This window comes from Homalodisca vitripennis, chromosome 1 (assembly GCF_021130785.1).
Source record: "Homalodisca vitripennis isolate AUS2020 chromosome 1, UT_GWSS_2.1, whole genome shotgun sequence".
Lineage (NCBI taxonomy): Eukaryota > Metazoa > Arthropoda > Insecta > Hemiptera > Cicadellidae > Homalodisca > Homalodisca vitripennis.
This window is the reverse complement of record NC_060207.1, coordinates 157,824,463-157,843,588: the sequence shown is the minus strand read 5'-3', so window position 1 is coordinate 157,843,588 and position 19,126 is coordinate 157,824,463. Positions and strand designations below refer to the sequence as shown.

General features: G+C 37.8%; 1 protein-coding gene across 4 annotated transcripts in view; it reads right to left on the bottom strand.

The window, feature by feature from the left end:
* Nucleotides 1–19,126, bottom strand: part of LOC124374679 (steroid hormone receptor ERR1) — a 178,704-nt gene that overhangs the window by 84,485 nt on the left and 75,093 nt on the right. The window contains exon 1 of one of the 4 annotated variants that reach the window (XM_046832870.1): nt 7,426–7,576. The exons of the other annotated variants lie outside the window; for them this stretch is intronic. Coding sequence (XP_046688826.1) covers nt 7,426–7,449 — 24 coding nt within the window. The 5' untranslated portion in view covers nt 7,450–7,576. Of the gene's footprint in view, nt 1–7,425; nt 7,577–19,126 lie in introns of those variants that run through there. 4 annotated transcript variants of the gene reach the window in all.

Here is a 19,126-nt window from a genome sequence, read left to right as displayed (position 1 = left end):
TGCTAAAGTACCGAGGTGCGTAGGACAACGCAGAGGTGAACCAAGGGTAGAAGATATGAATGGACAAACACAGGACTGCCGACTACGCACAATATAATTCACTACATTACTAAGAAGTACAACAGTGCAAATAGTGATCGTACAACTTCAATACAACTCGTAGTTCATTTACCAAGTAAACGTCGCAGAGGTGAACCAAGGGTAGAAGATATGAATGGACAAACACAGGACTGCCGACTACGCACAATATAATTCACTACATTACTAAGAAGTACAACAGTGCAAATAGTGATCGTACAACTTCAATACAACTCGTAGTTCATTTACCAAGTAAACGTCGCAGAGGTGAACCAAGGGTAGAAGATATGAATGGACAAACACAGGACTGCCGACTACGCACAATATAATTCACTACATTACTAAGAAGTACAACAGTGCAAATAGTGATCGTACAACTTCAATACAACTCGTAGTTCATTTACCAAGTAAACGTCGCAGAGGTGAACCAAGGGTAGAAGATATGAATGGACAAACACAGGACTGCCGACTACGCACAATATAATTCACTACATTACTAAGAAGTACAACAGTGCAAATAGTGATCGTACAACTTCAATACAACTCGTAGGTAAACCAAGTAAACGTCGCAGAGGTGAACCAAGGGTAGAAGATATGAATGGACAAACACAGGACTGCCGACTACGCACAATATAATTCACTACATTACTAAGAAGTACAACAGTGCAAATAGTGATCGTACAACTTCAATACAACTCGTAGTTCATTTACCAAGTAAACGTCGCAGAGGTGAACCAAGGGTAGAAGATATGAATGGACAAACACAGGACTGCCGACTAAGCACAATATAATTCACTACATTACTAAGAAGTACAACAGTGCAAATAGTGATCGTACAACTTCAATACAACTCGTAGTTCATTTACCAAGTAAACATCGCAGAGGTGAACCAAGGGTAGAAGATATGAATGGACAAACACAGGACTGCCGACTACGCACAATATAATTCACTACATTACTAAGAAGTACAACAGTGCAAATAGTGATCGTACAACTTCAATACAACTCGTAGTTCATTTACCAAGTAAACGTCGCAGAGGTGAACCAAGGGTAGAAGATATGAATGGACAAACACAGGACTGCCGACTACGCACAATATAATTCACTACATTACTAAGAAGTACAACAGTGCAAATAGTGATCGTACAACTTCAATACAACTCGTAGTTCATTTACCAAGTAAACGTCGCAGAGGTGAACCAAGGGTAGAAGATATGAATGGACAAACACAGGACTGCCGACTACGCACAATATAATTCACTACATTACTAAGAAGTACAACAGTGCAAATAGTGATCGTACAACTTCAATACAACTCGTAGTTCATTTACCAAGTAAACGTCGCAGAGGTGAACCAAGGGTAGAAGATATGAATTGACAATGGTCGCGAATAAATATTTATGAGAACGCCATGCATTATTAAGCTCGCACTACCAGAGTGATCGGCTCCAGGAGGTCCTGGATTGAAACTCATCCACGGCCAACGGTTGCAGGCCAACTACTGTAATCTGCAGTCTACTTTACCCTAAAGTGATACTTGTTACAAGACACGTTTTTAGGTATAGCACTCAGCCGCCTGTCGGCAATTATTTATTTAAAAGGAAGGTTTAGGGTTGAAAGGGATTTCCCATGTATTGCTCATAAAAACCTCACCGATCTATGTACACTAATGTACAGTGTGTAATAGTTAGATTATTTGGTTTTAGGCTTCTAATTTGAAGTATTGTTTGCACTATGGTCAAACCTCATCAATCTCTGTATAAGTAATGTACAGTGTGTAAAATTCGGATTACTTGTTTTTGGGTTTCTAACTTGAGGTATTGTTTGCACTATGGTCAAACCTCATCAATCTCAGTATATAAGTACTAAAATAGTGTGTAAAAATCGGATTACTTGTTTTTGGGTTTCTAATTTGAGATATTGTTTGCAATGGGTCAAACCTCACCAATCTCGATATAAGTACTATACATTGTGTAAACATCGAATTACTTGTTTTTGGGTTTCTAATTTGAGATATTGTTTGCAATGGGTCAAACCTCACCAATCTCAGTATAAGTACTATACATTGTGTAAACATCGAATTACTTGTTTTTGGGTTTCTAATTTGAAATATTTTTTGTTAATATTTCGATTACAACCATACCGATGATACTTAATAATGAATGGTCTAAAGTATTTTTACAAATTCCTTGGTGGTGGTAAAAGATGTACGTATGTGGTCTAGGCATCTCCAGCTGTAACTGGAAAATCTAAGAGGACAAATGTAATGAAAGGTTTTGAAAAGACCGTTGAGCTTTTTACTACGACATTTATGTACTGTATGTAAGGGGTTGCCCACATCAGGCACAAAAGGGATACTTACATCACATCGTGAGATCACAATCCGTTCGTTGTGGATGCTTAGAGATGCATACACTAGTCAATGCACAGATTACTACGACATTTATGTACTGTATGTAAGGGGTTGCCCACATCAGGCACAAAAGGGATACTTACATCACATCGTGAGATCACAATCCGTTCGTTGTGGATGCTTAGAGATGCATACACTAGTCAATGCACCAATTACTACGACATTTATGTACTGTATGTAAGGGGTTGCCCACATCAGGCACAAAAGGGATACTTACATCACATCGTGAGATCACAATCCGTTCGTTGTGGATGCTTAGAGATGCATACACTAGTCAATGCACAGATTACTACGACATTTATGTACTGTATGTAAGGGGTTGCCCACATCAGGCACAAAAGGGATACTTACATCACATCGTGAGATCACAATCCGTTCGTTGTGGATGCTTAGAGATGCATACACTAGTCAATGCACAGATTACTACGACATTTATGTACTGTATGTAAGGGGTTGCCCACATCAGGCACAAAAGGGATACTTACATCACATCGTGAGATCACAATCCGTTCGTTGTGGATGCTTAGAGATGCATACACTAGTCAATGCACAGATTACTACGACATTTATGTACTGTATGTAAGGGGTTGCCCACATCAGGCACAAAAGGGATACTTACATCACATCGTGAGATCACAATCCGTTCGTTGTGGATGCTTAGAGATGCATACACTAGTCAATGCACAGAGTCATACAGTTTTTACAGATTGTAAATGTTTTAAGAAATGTGAGCTCTAGTTAAGAATCGTCATTCTATGAGAAGAACTCGTCCAGCATATATAATGTGTGAGCGCTTGTAAAACCTAACTCAATTAACAAAAATATGAATGTATCGTGTGGCAAGATATCTCAAGAAGGGTCATCCGCAGACTTAAAATTTTGCATGAAATTTCATTTCTACATAGACAAGAATAAGTAATATGAAACTGCATGTCCAACCATGGAATTTGACTGAACGTCATGAAAGCCTGTTCGCATACTAAGTTTCCATTTTGCCTCCCGGGGGTATGTAAAATTTTCTTAAATTTTGCATGCAACCTCGGTAAAGCCTGTTATGCGAGAAGTGGTGGGGTGTACCCCTGCCTTGTTTTAAAAGAAGGCAACTAGTTTCACATGAAACTTAAAAATATATTACGTCTCTCTATTGTTATATAAATATGTTACCAACATTTCTAGAAAATAATTTAAATAATCTTCAAACTATTAAAATGAAAGCTCGCTATATATAGAAACAATATATTTAGTGTGTTTTAACCTTATTTACATTATTTACCTTATTCTCAAACAATTTCAACTTTGGATACCAGACACCGCTCCGATTCGTGAAAACTATACACAGTTTTATACAGTCCTTCTAACTAAACGAGGTATTTTGAAATAAAAAAAAGTATTTTGTATAAGTATGTGGCCCTACATAGGAAATTTAGCGAACAAAATTTTTATTTTCAATTTAAGTAATTATAAATAATAATTAAAAAGTAATGACATAACATAATTAAAATTGAATGAAATAATTATTTACGCTCTTTTTGGACAAGTATCACAAGTAATCACTTGAAACCCTATACGATGCGTTAACGACTACAATGAAAAAAGTCGCACAAAAAAGTCGCACGTATTCGATTAAAATAAAGTCAGAACCGACATTTTGAAATTAACATTGGTTATACGGAACTAAACTCAAGGTCATTCAGAGGTACTGCGCTCCCCGGCTGATCTTTCTGACGCGCTGAGTGAATATTTGGAATGAAATATTCTCAGAGCTAACTCTACTACAGCATTTAAGCTGGAAAACAGCTGTTCGTATCCCACGGGACTAGCTGATAAATTAACTGTGGATTGACAAACTTTTCTTCGTCTAGTGGAACACGAGAATCAGGTATAATCCTTTTAATACATTTCAGGTGTTCCTGAGAAAAATTATGATTGGAATATATCTCAAAATAGAACAGAATATATTAAGAAAACATTTTGTTTCTTCTGGAACCATCGATATCACTCAATTTTTGTGGACAAAGGTCGTGAATTTGGATATCGTTGTTCCAATCATATTGTTAGTTTATTTTCAATACTTGTAGTTGCTATTGCGGATGAACTCTGAAGTCGAAACTTACAGTATAATCATTAAAACGAGCAATTATGGGGGAAATAGAAAGCTCATATCAAACACTTTATTTCCTGTTTTGACATTAGTATCTAAGAATCCACAGGGTAGTAGAGATATGATCTAAATGTGGGGGCGTATCCGTGTCTTTGAGTTAGCACTAATGACTGTGCAATCATTCATGTAATTTGATGTAATTTGTTTCAGGCGGAGCTCGAACGGGGGAGAATGAAGCAGTGTGAGGTAACACGAAATCCATGGCACTTACACAACCAAATATAACTTAGTATAGTAGCTAGATATACGGAATTAAACGAAGGCGTTCTCTATACAATCCGTCCTGAGCTCGAACGGGGGAGAATGAAGCAGTGTGAGGTAACACGAAATCCATGGCACTTACACAACCAAATATAACTTAGTATAGTAGCTAGATATACGGAATTAAACGAAGGCGTTCTCTATACAATCCGTCCTGAGCTCGAACGGGGGAGAATGAAGCAGTGTGAGGTAACACGAAATCCATGGCACTTACACAACCAAATATAACTTAGTATAGTAGCTAGATATACGGAATTAAACGAAGGCGTTCTCTATACAATCCGTCCTGAGCTCGAACGGGGGAGAATGAAGCAGTGTGAGGTAACACGAAATCCATGGCACTTACACAACCAAATATAACTTAGTATAGTAGCTAGATATACGGAATTAAACGAAGGCGTTCTCTATACAATCCGTCCTGAGCTCGAACGGGGGAGAATGAAGCAGTGTGAGGTAACACGAAATCCATGGCACTTACACAACCAAATATAACTTAGTATAGTAGCTAGATATACGGAATTAAACGAAGGCGTTCTCTATACAATCCGTCCTGAGCTCGAACGGGGGAGAATGAAGCAGTGTGAGGTAACACGAAATCCATGGCACTTACACAACCAAATATAACTTAGTATAGTAGCTAGATATACGGAATTAAACGAAGGCGTTCTCTATACAATCCGTCCTTGAAGCCATGTACGTGATGATAATAGCAATTTGTAGTATTTACACTGTTCCAAACCGTTGTCACTAAATATTTCTTCAGAACAGCACAAAACTGTTTTACTCTATAGACGTCAAAACTGTTATTTTAATTGACTCCTACCAAAATGTACAATAAAGTGACAAATTACCAAGATCACATTTATACAGAAAGTATATAAGATGTGTACGCATCGCTCCCATTACGTTGTATACTCGCGTTGCACGTACGTAACGTAGTATCTAATCAGAATGCGCATCGTAATTTATGTTTCATGGCTGTCATAGTACGACCGTTGCATACACCATATGTCTACATGGCCAAAAACCAAGTAAATGGCCTTTTTAATCTTAATTCTATTACATGATCAAAACAAAGTATTAATATGTCTTGGGGATATGCTCACTGCTGCCTGGCGTTCAGGTTCCGAATTGTTTATATGACAGGAACTGCAGTGATCTGTTTTCCTACATTGCTCATTAAACAGTTTATAGAGTTTAATTTATATTCCAGAACAAGAACTTTTTGAGTACGCTGGATGTGGGATGTTTTAAATGAGATGCATTCATAGAGGAAAATCTTAAAAATATCACATCACAGTGAGCAAATACATTTTAACAATTATACACTAACGTTTTTAGAAATATGTTAGTGAATAAGAAGATCAAATTAAAAATAATCGATAATAGAAAAATTGTTTTAGGTCTATAAACAAATTTTTATAAGAACATCGGCATTGGGTTTTATTTGTTTAATTATTTAATTTTAAGTTACCTGAAAAGGAAGTTATTCATGCGTTATCATAAAACCATTTGTTTTCGGAAATGTGATGGAAAATTATAAAACAAACTTCAATTAACTTGTTATAAACTTAGTCTAATAGTTAAACTTTATTTTTACAACTTAGAAGAGGAAAGGGATAATAATTACCTCAGTTCTACCCTATTCGTGGGAGATTGACTTTACTAATGAGGCTATATCTTTGTAGTACCACAATGATGGCTTTTCATACTGTTGTAGTATGTTGAATGGCGATAAAGACTTCAATTGTAATACTAATACTACTCCTTAATATGATCTAACCGTACAACTTTATTTCATCAGCGATGGCAGATTCAAGTTGCATTAACGTGTTTTGGTCTTTTGAAGATTTAAATATGGAAGTGGGTAATTGGTTTTAATTTGCAAACTGCAGGCATTCTGATTTTGAGTAATTTTACACTATATTCATATTGAAATAGTAGGTATATTAAATTTGTATTTTCATGTACAAAGTTATCATCAATAATTAAAGTTTAAAAAAAAATAAAGTAGGTACGTCAATTTTGTTTTAAATAATGTTTTATTTATTGTAATATTGTAACCGTAATCTTAAATTTGCAAAACAACTCAAGAAAATTATCAAATAAGTGAGAAAACATTCTACGTAAACATTTTTTTAGTTACGCTCTGGCCAAATACAAAACGTCCAAATGGAAAGGGGGAAGTTGGCAAAGTAGCAAAACTTTTAAAAACAAGGTGAACAATGAATCGTGTAGACCTAAGCAAATCGCAAATGCTGACCCGGAACGTGTCCTTGGTACTCGGAAGCATAAAACTGTACAAATACACGACTTGGAAGAGTTCTTTCGTTCGTACATTTATTAACATTTTAATAATTATTAATTAATAAAAATAAAATCTCGGCGGCGGCGGTAAATATTTTATGCGCCCCAGCGGCAGGCAGCAGCGAGACGGCTCGGAGGCAGTCCAAGGACACCAAAGCCCTCCACGTAACAACAACAGTGATAAAGTATTCTGTTATATACTTACCACCTCCTCCATCCAGGTATCCATCCCGGCGCGGTCACTTCACATCACTCGCGATACTCGACCCGGGTCGCGGGCCGCTCTAGCTCTACTCTGTGCTCCTAGCACGCTGCACGCCCCACCATCATCGTCCACTCGGCGCGGCGGCCGCGGAAACGCGGATTCACGGCGGAAAATTTTCGCACTCCTTCCTTCCCCTCCCGTCGCGCCCACTGCAGTACATGCCTGCTACAGCACGGCACGGCTTCACTGAGTGGCCGAGTGGCCCCAGCTTCAGCATTGTTTACAAACATTCCCCGCCTCTGTGTGGCCCGTCGTGCGCCCACTGCAGTGCTGCCTGCTACAGCACGGCACGACTTCACTGACAGGCCGAGTGGCCCCAGCTTCAGCATTGTTTACAAAGATTCCCCGCCTCTGTGTGGCCCGTCGTGCGCCCACTGCAGTGCATGCCTGATACAGCTCGGCACGGCTCCACTGACAGGCCGAGTGGCCCCAGCTTCAGCATTGTTTACAAAGATTCCCCGCCTCTGTGTGGCCCGTCGTGCGCCCACTGCAGTGCATGCCTGCTACAGCTCGGCACGGCTTCACTGAGTGGCCGAGTGGCTCCAGCTTCAGCATTGTTTACAAACATTCCCCGCCTCTGTGTGGCCTGTTGTGCACCCAATGCAGTGCATGCCTGCTACAGCTCGGCACGGCTTCACTGAGTGGCCGAGTGGCCCCAGCTTCAGCATTGTTTACAAACATTCCCCGCCTCTGTGTGGCCCGTCGTGCGCCCACTGCAGTGCATGCCTGCTACAGCACGGCACGGCTTCACTGACAGGCCGAGTGGCCCCAGCTTCAGCATTGTTTACAAAGATTCCCCGCCTCTGTGTGGCCCGTCGTGCGCCCACTGCAGTGCATGCCTGATACAGCTCGGCACGGCTCCACTGACAGGCCGTGTGGCCCCAGCTTCAGCATTGTTTACAAAGATTCCCCGCCTCTGTGTGGCCCGTCGTGCGCCCACTGCAGTGCATGCCTGCTACAGCTCGGCACGGCTTCACTGAGTGGCCGAGTGGCTCCAGCTTCAGCATTGTTTACAAACATTCCCCGCCTCTGTGTGGCCTGTCGTGCACCCAATGCAGTGCATGCCTGCTACAGCTCGGCACGGCTTCACTGAGTGGCCGAGTGGCCCCAGCTTCAGCATTGTTTACAAAGATTCCCCGCCTTTGTGTGGCCCGTCGTGCGCCCACTGCAGTGCATGCCTGCTACAGCTCGGCACGGCTTCACTGAATGAAAATAGGCACTTTCAAAGATCAGAAATTACTTTTATCGCGAACTAATATATGGAAATATGGTCTTATACAAGCTTCTGTTTTCTGCAGTGGCGGTGCCAGGATGTTCTGTTGGGACGCATAAGTAGTAACCAAGAGAGGTCTTGGGTCAGAGGTCATTGATGCATTTTTCATCGATTCTGTTATATGAATAACAACCTGGATGCATTATACAGATGCAGTGTGGAGGATAAGTACGAATATTTGTTATTTATTATTACAACATTACAGATGTTCAATACAATTTTATATGCATCTTATAGCATTATGCTATTTCTTATTATAACCTGTATACTAACAGATCACACGTGTATGTGAATGAAGGTTTGTAAATACTTAAAAAGTCAACAACATACTATCATAACGTAATATTTTGAGTTAAACACATACCATAAAGGTTCGTAACAGTTTTGTTTCTCCCTCGTTTTATGTTAGGGAGGCCTTGATGGTCCAATTTTGGGGTCTGAGCTGTTTACGAGAGAAGGTACATCTTACTATAGATTCCAGCGGAGTAATGGAACCGCGACATATGCTATGGATATCAAAGTTTTAAACAGACATTGCAGAGCAAACGTACTACGGGTGGAGCGCGGTAATTTGCTGATTTGGAAATGAAATATAAAAATTATGAACCTTAGAAAAAATTATTTTTTATTTTAATTATATTGAACAGTAAGGGAATTTTTAAATTACATGGTTTTAAATAATGTATCTGGCAAATGTCGACCTTCGGCATCCACACACTGCTGCATACGTTTTCTGAAGTTTTCATTAACTCTAACAAGCATGTCGACTGGTATTCTGCCAATTTCAGCCTCAATATTGTTCCTTAGGTCTTCCAAGGTGTTGGGACGGTTGATATACACCTTCGACTTCAGGTAACCCCAAAGGAAAAAATCGCATGGGGCTAAGTCTGGTGAGCTTTGCCGGCCAGTTCACATCACCCCTCAAAGAGATAAGCCGTCCAGGAAACATTTGCCTCAAACAATTCATGGTAACCCTCGCTGGTTGTGCAGTGGCACCATCCTGTTGGAACCATGTATCCTCTAATTGCATTGCCTCAAGAGCCGGCTGAAAAAAATCCTGTATCATAGTCAAGTACCGTTCGGAGTTCACAGTTATGGCACGACGGTTATCCTGAAAAAAGTAAGGGCCAATGGTGCCTACTCGTGACATGGCGCACCACACAGTGACGCGGTCCGAATGCAGAGGTCTCTGGTGGACTTCTCTGGGGTTTGTTTCACTCCAGTAGCGCATGTTTTGCTTGTTGACACACCCACTGAGGTGTAATGTGCCTCATCACAAAAGAACACAATTGCGTCACGCGGTATAGTTGTAAGCATGTCTTCACAAGAAGTACGCCGTGTCAAATAGTCCCGTGCTGACGATTAATGGACCACGCACATTTTATACGGGTGAAACCTCAGTACATCATGAAGAATCCGGTGGAGAGAACTTCTTGAAATGCCAAGAGCAAGTGATTGCTTCCGAGCAGAGCGTTTTGGAGATTGCAGTAGTCTACTGCTGCTCTAACTCTATCGATGTTTTCCGGTGTTGTACTCCTTCTCTGAGGTCGCCTTCGTACACATGACACATTCCCTGCTGTTCTGAATGCAGTTACCCAATTTACAATTGATTGCCGACCAGGAACACGTCCGCGTGGGGGAACAGACAATCGTAAACGAAAAGCACGCTGCACTGTAATGATTGAGTGGGTATTTGAAAAATACGCTTCAACACAAAACGACCTCTCATTTTGTGTCCACTGCATGATGGTAACTGGAACGTGGAGGAATACAAATCTCCCGTCAGCCACTATAAGCCACGCCCACTCTCCCCTCTCTTCGACCAACAGTGCCGCCACAGCCTGCAGTGCAAAAAAGCAAATTACCGCGCTCCACCCTGTACATGGGATGTCAGTATCCGACATTGGTGTAAAATGAATGTCAACACTGAAGAATTTTACTCTATTTTTCAATTTTTCTCCTTAAAAGTCAATTGGGGATTGAAAGCCTCGTGTACAATAATAAAAATGTAAAAACTATATTAATACCAGGCAACAAATTAAAAATAAAATATACAAAGCCAATGTCATATTTGTCAGGAGAAGCTCTGCAAGTTCGATTTTCCTCTATTCCATCATGTTAACCGAAGAAAAGAAGTTCAGACGAATACATCTTAAAATAGTATAAGATTCTGTTTTAAGAGCACCAATTATGGTTAATCTTAATTACTAACATAATTTACACCGACACTGTTCGATCTGTCTTAGTTTTTACCGGTTTGACCCCGGTCGATAGCAGATAGCTTGGGAGGTCGAACATGGTAACAGTGGCCGAGATACGTTTTTGTTATACTGAGTTTGTCTCTTTTTATTTACCTTTTTATTTGGAAGCAAGGCAATATAATTAAAGGAGTTGTTTCCCCAAACTCTTTAGATTAGAGAACTATACGATCTAATTCGGTATTCAGAGACATTGCTACACAAAACTGCTGGGGCCAGAGAACTGTATGTGGTACCACACGTGGAACACGATCCAATTCGGTACTCAGAGACACTGCTACGTAAAACTGCTGGGGTCAGAGAACTGTATATGGTATCACACGTGGAACACGGTCCAATTCGGTACTCAGAGACACTGCTACGCAAAACTGCTGGGCCCAGAGGACTGTATGTGGTACCACATGTGGAACACGATCCAATTCGGTACTCAGAGACACTGCTACACAAAACTGCTGGGGCCAGAGAACTGTATGTGGTACCACACGTGGAACACGATGCAATTCGGTACTCAGAGACACTGCTACACAAAACTGCTGGGCCCAGAGAACTGTATGTGGTACCACACGTGGAACACGATCCAATTCGGTACTCAGAGACACTGCTACACAAAACTGCTGGGGCCAGAGAACTGTATGTGGTACCACACGTGGAACACGATCCAATTCGGTACTCGGAGACACTGCTACACAAAACTGCTGGGGCCCAGAGAACTGTATGTGGTACCACACGTGGAACACGATCCAATTCGGTACTCAGAGACACTGCTACACAAAACTGCTGGGCCCAGAGAACTGTATGTGGTACCACACGTGGAACACGATCCAATTCGGTACTCAGAGACACTGCTACACAAAACTGCTGGGGCCAGAGAACTGTATGTGGTACCACACGTGGAACACGATCCAATTCGGTACTCAGAGACACTGCTACGCAAAACTGCTGGGGCCAGAGAACTGCTGTGGCAGGGATTAATACGTGGTACACGGCCTGTACGGTATCCAGAGGACGCTGATCCCAGTATAACGAAGGTCATGTTATTATAATAGTTTATCTACGTGACTGAAGCCATTTGATATTAGAGTGGTTTGTCAAATTTTAACTACGTGTAATAAAAATAGTAAGACAGTAATTATATAATGCAACACGAACGAATATTTATTATGTGTTTTATAACATAAAAATTGTGTTTCTGGAGTTGGAGATCGACACAATTTTTATGAATACATAAGGATTTTGTTGTAAGATTTACTATGCAGAATCTCGTATTAATTGGTTGAATATTCCAAGATTTGAGAATTGGAAAAAATCAAGTCAGAGTTCATCATCCACGTTCTCATTGAGTTGTTTTGATACGATATTCAGGGCTGTACTCATCTTTAGCAGGCCCTAGAAACGATATTCGGGCGGGCTTTATCATTCCCCGCCTCCTCGACACGGTCCCTTTAAATAGTCGTGTGGCGAGGCCCAAAAAACCGGTTACATTACGGGCCTGATAATGTTACTACAGAGTTTAAATTTAACATGACCATAACTAACAATAATCAATGCGTAGTAATTATTGCGTGATAGAAGCACACACGTCAACATAGTCAACATTTTTTTATGTTTAGCAGTGGAATAAATGTTTTATCTCCTTGGTGCTCAACCTTAAATGTATACACATCTATAATAACCAATATGTAAATTGATTTCTTCTTTTCTGGTTTATTATATAAAGGTTTATTGAAATAAAATTATGCTATTGCCTTTTATACAAATTTAATGAATGTTAAAACTCGTTCGACAGGTATCGTATATACCGAGTGTTCCAAATTTTATACACACTGAAGGGATCTTGGAAACCACAAGAGATACTGCAAAAATTTAACAATCGCAGTTGTGCGTAATAACAAGACAAACAGATCAAAGTGGTTAGGTTAATTATTATTGGTTGCGTCGTTCACTCGCGGCGCACAAAAATCTGTTTATGGTCAATCTTCTGACTGTCACAGTTATCTTATTAGTATCTGTATTGTAACGTTTTTTAACATAAAACGTGCATGGAGGTTTTTATAGTTTTAATATTATAAATGACGAATGTTTAAGACCAGCAAGTACATGGCGTAGGGTTCGAGTTAATTCTTTTAATGCAATGACCAATCTTTACTTAATTAAAAGAAAGTACATTTTGTACTGATTTAAAAAATACCATATGTACCAGATGTCTTTGTGGTTTTCATCAAATAAATAATACAAACCCGTTTTTTCTACGGTCGTTTGAAGAGAAATGTTATTATATTAGTCGGATGGTTGGTAAACCTGCCTGATCATCTGATATTGCACTGCACTTATTGTTGCGATCAGCTGTTACAAAATACTCCATTCATTTTTTTTAATAAATAGATTTTTTTTATTCCAATAATTTTGTAAACTTGATAAACTTGTATGGTTTTACGATCAGTTGTTTAACAATTTATAAATATGTACAAATATCAACACCATAACATTTTGTATTTGTAGTTTTCTTTACACTCTAAGGTGGCATTTGTTTTGCCTTCAGAGCATTAGTTCACATAGTCACCAAAGAAGTAATCTTGAATATTTACCAAGGTTATAATGATAACAATAAGTACAATAGAATAAATTGTATCATTTAGGGAAACTACCTTTGAATCCCAAATAATTTGTAAAAGCCAAAGAAAATTGTACGTGTCATATGTGGGCCAGGTATTGTAATCATCTCTTCAGACAGCGCAATATGCGACCATTCACATCTATGAGATGTCGTACTATTTGATTTCATAGTTTAAAATAAGTATCTACAACAAATAACTCAATCGATTCTGCAATGTTTGGGAGATGACAGGAAAAACATCCACACGTCTACACCCAAACGTGTATGATATATCCCGACTAAATTTCGGTAGGAGCTTGTTGCATTGGGGCACACAATATATTTAGGGGACAATTTGATCATCTAATAGTTTACTTCTGTATACGTTCTCGAACGAGGTCTGCACTTACACAATAACACACAAGAGTGGAACACAGGGAATAAAAGTGGAGAGCTGAGATAAAAGTATCTAAAATGTGCAAAAGGTCAAGAGGGTACGATATCACTGTTTTTATAAATAGTCTCAGAGAATTATCCGAAGTATATAGTGAGAGATGAAGCGTACATTATACGTTTTACGTAATCTTGTATTGGACCTGTTATTTTTATCCTAAGTTTAACTGTTTGCGCTAATAATAATTGATAATTGAAAATTAAATCCCAGTGCAAAAATTAAAATATATTATCGTACATTTTCTTAGAATTAAATTTCTATTAAACTTTTGCTACCAAGCAGTAAATTATTGAGTGATGATAGCCTGTACTTAAAAGCAGTGCATTGAATTTGTTAAATTTTAACCTGTTACATTAAAACACACAGACTCTGTGTGTGAGTTAACTCTCTATTTATTTCATAGGGAAATGAATATTGTACAGCATTTTTTACATTACACTCAGATGAAGACTGAGGGTGCGTTGTCATCACTGTAACATTACAACCTCAGATGAGGATAAAATATTACATAATGGAAGTTATAGCGGGAACATACAGGGTGATTCATGAAGTTCTCCCCCCACTTCTACAGCACATTGTACTAGTAAAAATAATGAAAAAATGTTATATAAACATAGGTCCGAAAACGCTTCGTTAGCGAGTTACAGCTAGCGAAAGATTTCGCCTGAATTCCTGGGTAAAGAGTAAAATAAAGCCATACTGAACTTTTGGAAAGGTTAATTAAGTAAGAAATATCGTGGATTCTTATGTATTTTTACCTGATAAAGCTAATAAAATAGGTTTCAGAACTGTACCTGTAGTAGTTTTTGAGGGATTCAGGGTTTAAAATGCAAAAAATTGGGGCACGAAACAATGTTTTTTTAAGTTTGATGTACAATAACTTTGTTAAATTGGCAATAAATACATAAAATCAACAAACATTAATTGTAGAGAATTTAATTTTTGAGAAAATTGATATAATCAAAGTCTAAAATAAAACAGAAATAAGTACCAAAAAATCGATTTTATTCAGTATAATACATTACTAGTTTTAAGCAAAAATTAATCAGGTTGGGCCAACCGTACGCACCTTTTTATAATAAATGTTCGAAAATGAGGCCATCATTATCAATACATTTTGCAAGCACGTTTGTGTATTGCTTTTGTTGCGTTTTTCTTAATTTTTCAGGACTTCCCTGTATCTGCACAGCCGAATCCATAATACGGGCAATTAATTCATCACGAGAATTCACTTTTGTCTTGTATACAATGTCTTTAATCCATCCCCAGATGCAATAATCCAATGGAGATAGATCTGGTGATCTTTGGTGGCCAAGGGTGAGGCCCTCCATGACCAATCCAGTGTCCAGGAAATTGATGATTTAAGTAAGCAGAAACGGCACGTGAAAAGTGGGGAGGTGCTCCGTCATGCTGGAAGTACAAATTTTGTCTGAGATGTAAAGGAACATTCTCTAACAGCTGCGGCAACTCTTCTTGAAGGAAATGCAAATAGAACTCAGCATTTAGGCGTCCAGGTAATATGAAAGGTCCAATCAGCCGATTGTGCAAAAGGCCACACTAGACATTGACGCTAAATCGGTGTTGAAAGTTCTGTTCCACTACCTCATGTGGATTTTCTTCTGTCCATGAGTGTTCAATTGTGCAAGTTATTGACACCATCCCGAGTGAATTGTGCCTCATCCGTAAACAAAATACGCTTGTAGAGTTGATTATTATAATATTCAAAAAGTTGCAAAACTCAAGCGAAGCGGACCATCCCCTAGCTGTAGATGTTGAAACCTTTTGTTTATGAAACGGATAAAAATTTTTTTTATTAAGTGACCTCCACACCGTTGACTGCGAAACTCCTATCCGCCTAGAAATACGTCGTGTACTTACACCTGGACTGCGATGAACAGCATTAATAACAATATCATCATCAAGTTGGACAGCTCGTTCATAATTGGTTCTAGTACTTGGTAGTGATCCTGTTTCCCGAAGAGTACGAAAAGTTCCTGAAATTGTTTTGGTATCTGGAATCCTCCTATTAGGGTAACGTAGTTCATATTCTTCTACAGCAGCTCTAGCATTACCATTACAGTAACCCAAAATAAAAACCATATCAGCGTATTCCTCTGATGTAAATAAGTAAGGCATTTTTTCGCTGAATAAACAATCGAATTATAACTCACAGAAAAAATTGCATTTTAATAACACGATTCACAGAAACCCGATCTCCTGCTGTAGCTTGCAAAACACCACTAATACACAGTTCTAACGTACCGTAACAGTACAGAATACCATTGTTGATCAGCTGTTATTCGTGCGTTACCAACTTAGAAATTAATAAAACAAAAAAACTGCAATTCGATGATTAGTAAACAATAATGGGAAAATGGTTTGCTTCATTTATTTTCGAACATTTTGATGTAAAATTTTATTAAAAAAAAATACAACGTAATAAAACATTGATATTTTTATTTACAAACAAATTTATTTAAGAGTTAATCTTGTTTTCTCAATTTATCTCATCATTAAGGAACAAACATTTTGTTTTTGTTTTATTTTAACTAAATACCGTACGGTATTTTTTTACAGCTAGTAAAGTATTATACTGAATAAAATCGATTTTTTTGGTACTTATTTCTGTTTTATTTTAGACTTTGATTATATCAATTTTCTCAGAATTAAATTCTCTACAATTAATGTTTGTTGATTTTATGTATTTATTACCAATTTAACAAAGTTATTGTACATCAAACTTAAAAAAACATTGTTTCGTGCCCCAAATTTTTTGCATTTAACCCTGAGTCCCCTCAAAAACTAATACAGGTACAGTTCTGAAACCTATTTTATTAGCTTTATCAGGTAAAAATACATAAGAATCCACGATATTTCTTACTTAATTAACCTTTCCAAAAAGTTCAGTATGGCTTTATTTTACTCTTTACCCAGGAATTCAGGCGAAATCTTTCGCTAGCTGTAAACTCGCTAACGAAGCGTTTTCGGACCTATGTTTATATAACATTTTTTCATTATTTTTACTAGTACAATGTGCTGTATAAGTGGGGGGAGAACTTCATGAATCACCCTGTATAAATAAGGGTCGTTTCCTTATACTACCTTATTTCCTGACATACAACTACGGTACCTATTAAAATCACATAACTATTTGATGATTCAGAAGACTGAATTCACTATGATCCTGGGAATCGATTGATTAGGTCACCTAAGACGATATGTTGTAAAAGTGACACGTACAAGTCTTATGGATATCCTGGTACAATTCTCTTTCGATATCTGTCCGCATCTTATGAATGGATTAAGACCGAGGAGACTATGCCAAACACAAATTGGAAGGAATAGTAAGGCCTTAGAGGCAATACGAATTGAAAAAAAAATACCGATTCATGTGGATATTATTATTTCATTGAGTTTGGATTACTGATCTTAGTCTGTTTGAACAGATGATGTACAATAATTTAAAATGCGCTTTGATTAGGAGCATCTACCATCATCTTTCAAACCAGTAAACTTCCTGAGCATGTAAGAATTGCAAAATAAAAACCAATTCTAAGCTCGCTCCAAATGCATTTGGGTGTCAACGCGTTTTATTCTTGGAAAGCCGCTGGGATAGCTAAAATTAAAGTTGAATCCAAAGGCATTGTCAGATGATATAAGTGATTATACGAATAGTAAACCAATGTGTATTTACAATGTGTATTGCTGTTTATAATTATATGAGTAGGAAATATAATATAATGTTGTAATATTTCATAAAATGCCATTTTTATATACGCGTACAAACACATACGATATTAATAGACACTAAATTTCTTGAATCAACACAATTGAATGTAAAAAATTACAGAGCTATAGATACAATTAGAAATTATACAAGGTTACGTGAAATATTGCAGAAAGAACAAAATTAGGACAGCAAACTGTGCAACACGAGGTAGAGTATATATATCGACGGAATTTATTCTTCTTTATCTCACAAAGGATATCCATGTAACAAAAAATAGTCAAATATAACGAAATACTGTACACAAAATGTCTTCATAAGACTTAAAATGCATAACTGTGGTACAAGAGAATTTTGAAGCCAGAACGAGCTACATTCTACACGCTAGATATTCATCCACGAACAGGCATGACAGTTTGATCAAACAATAAACAAATTCAAAACTGTTGAATACGAGTTGTTTGAAGACCACGTTGGGAGGTATATTGATAAACGTTACATAATATGTATTAGTTTAATTATGACAGGTTAATAAAATAACCAAGAATGTTGATCATGTAGTTCTAAACTAAAACTCTGCGGGTATAAGGTGTTTGAAGACCACGTTGGGAGGTATATTGATAAACGTTACATAATATGTATTAGTTTAATTATGACAGGTTAATAAAATCCAAGAATGTTGATCATGTAGTTCTAAACTAAAACTGTATAAGGTGTTTGAAGACCACGTTGGGAGGTAGATAAACGTTATATTAGTTTAATTATGACAGGTTAATAAAATAACCAAGAATGTTGATCATGTAGTTCTAAACTAAACTTATGATAAAACGTTACTCAGGTGAATGTTGATCATGTAGTTCTAAACTAAAACTCTGCGGGTATAAGGTGTTTGAAGACCACGTTGAGAGGTATATTGATAAACGTTACATAATATGTATTAGTTCAATTATGACAGGTTAATAAAATAACCAAGAATGTTGATCATGTAGTTCTAAACTAAAACTCTGCGGGTATAAGGTGTTTGAAGACCACGTTGAGAGGTATATTGATAAACGTTACATAATATGTATTAGTTTAATTATGACAGGTTAATAAAATAATCAAGAATGTTGATCATGTAGTTCTAAACTAAAACTCTGCGGGTATAAGGTGTTTGAAGACCACGTTGAGAGGTATATTGATAAACGTTACATAATATGTATTAGTTTAATTATGACAGGTTAATAAAATAAACAAGAATGTTGATCATGTAGTTCTAAACTAAAACTCTGCGGGTATAAGGTGTTTGAAGACCACGTAGAGAGGTATATTGATAAACGTTACATAATATGTATTA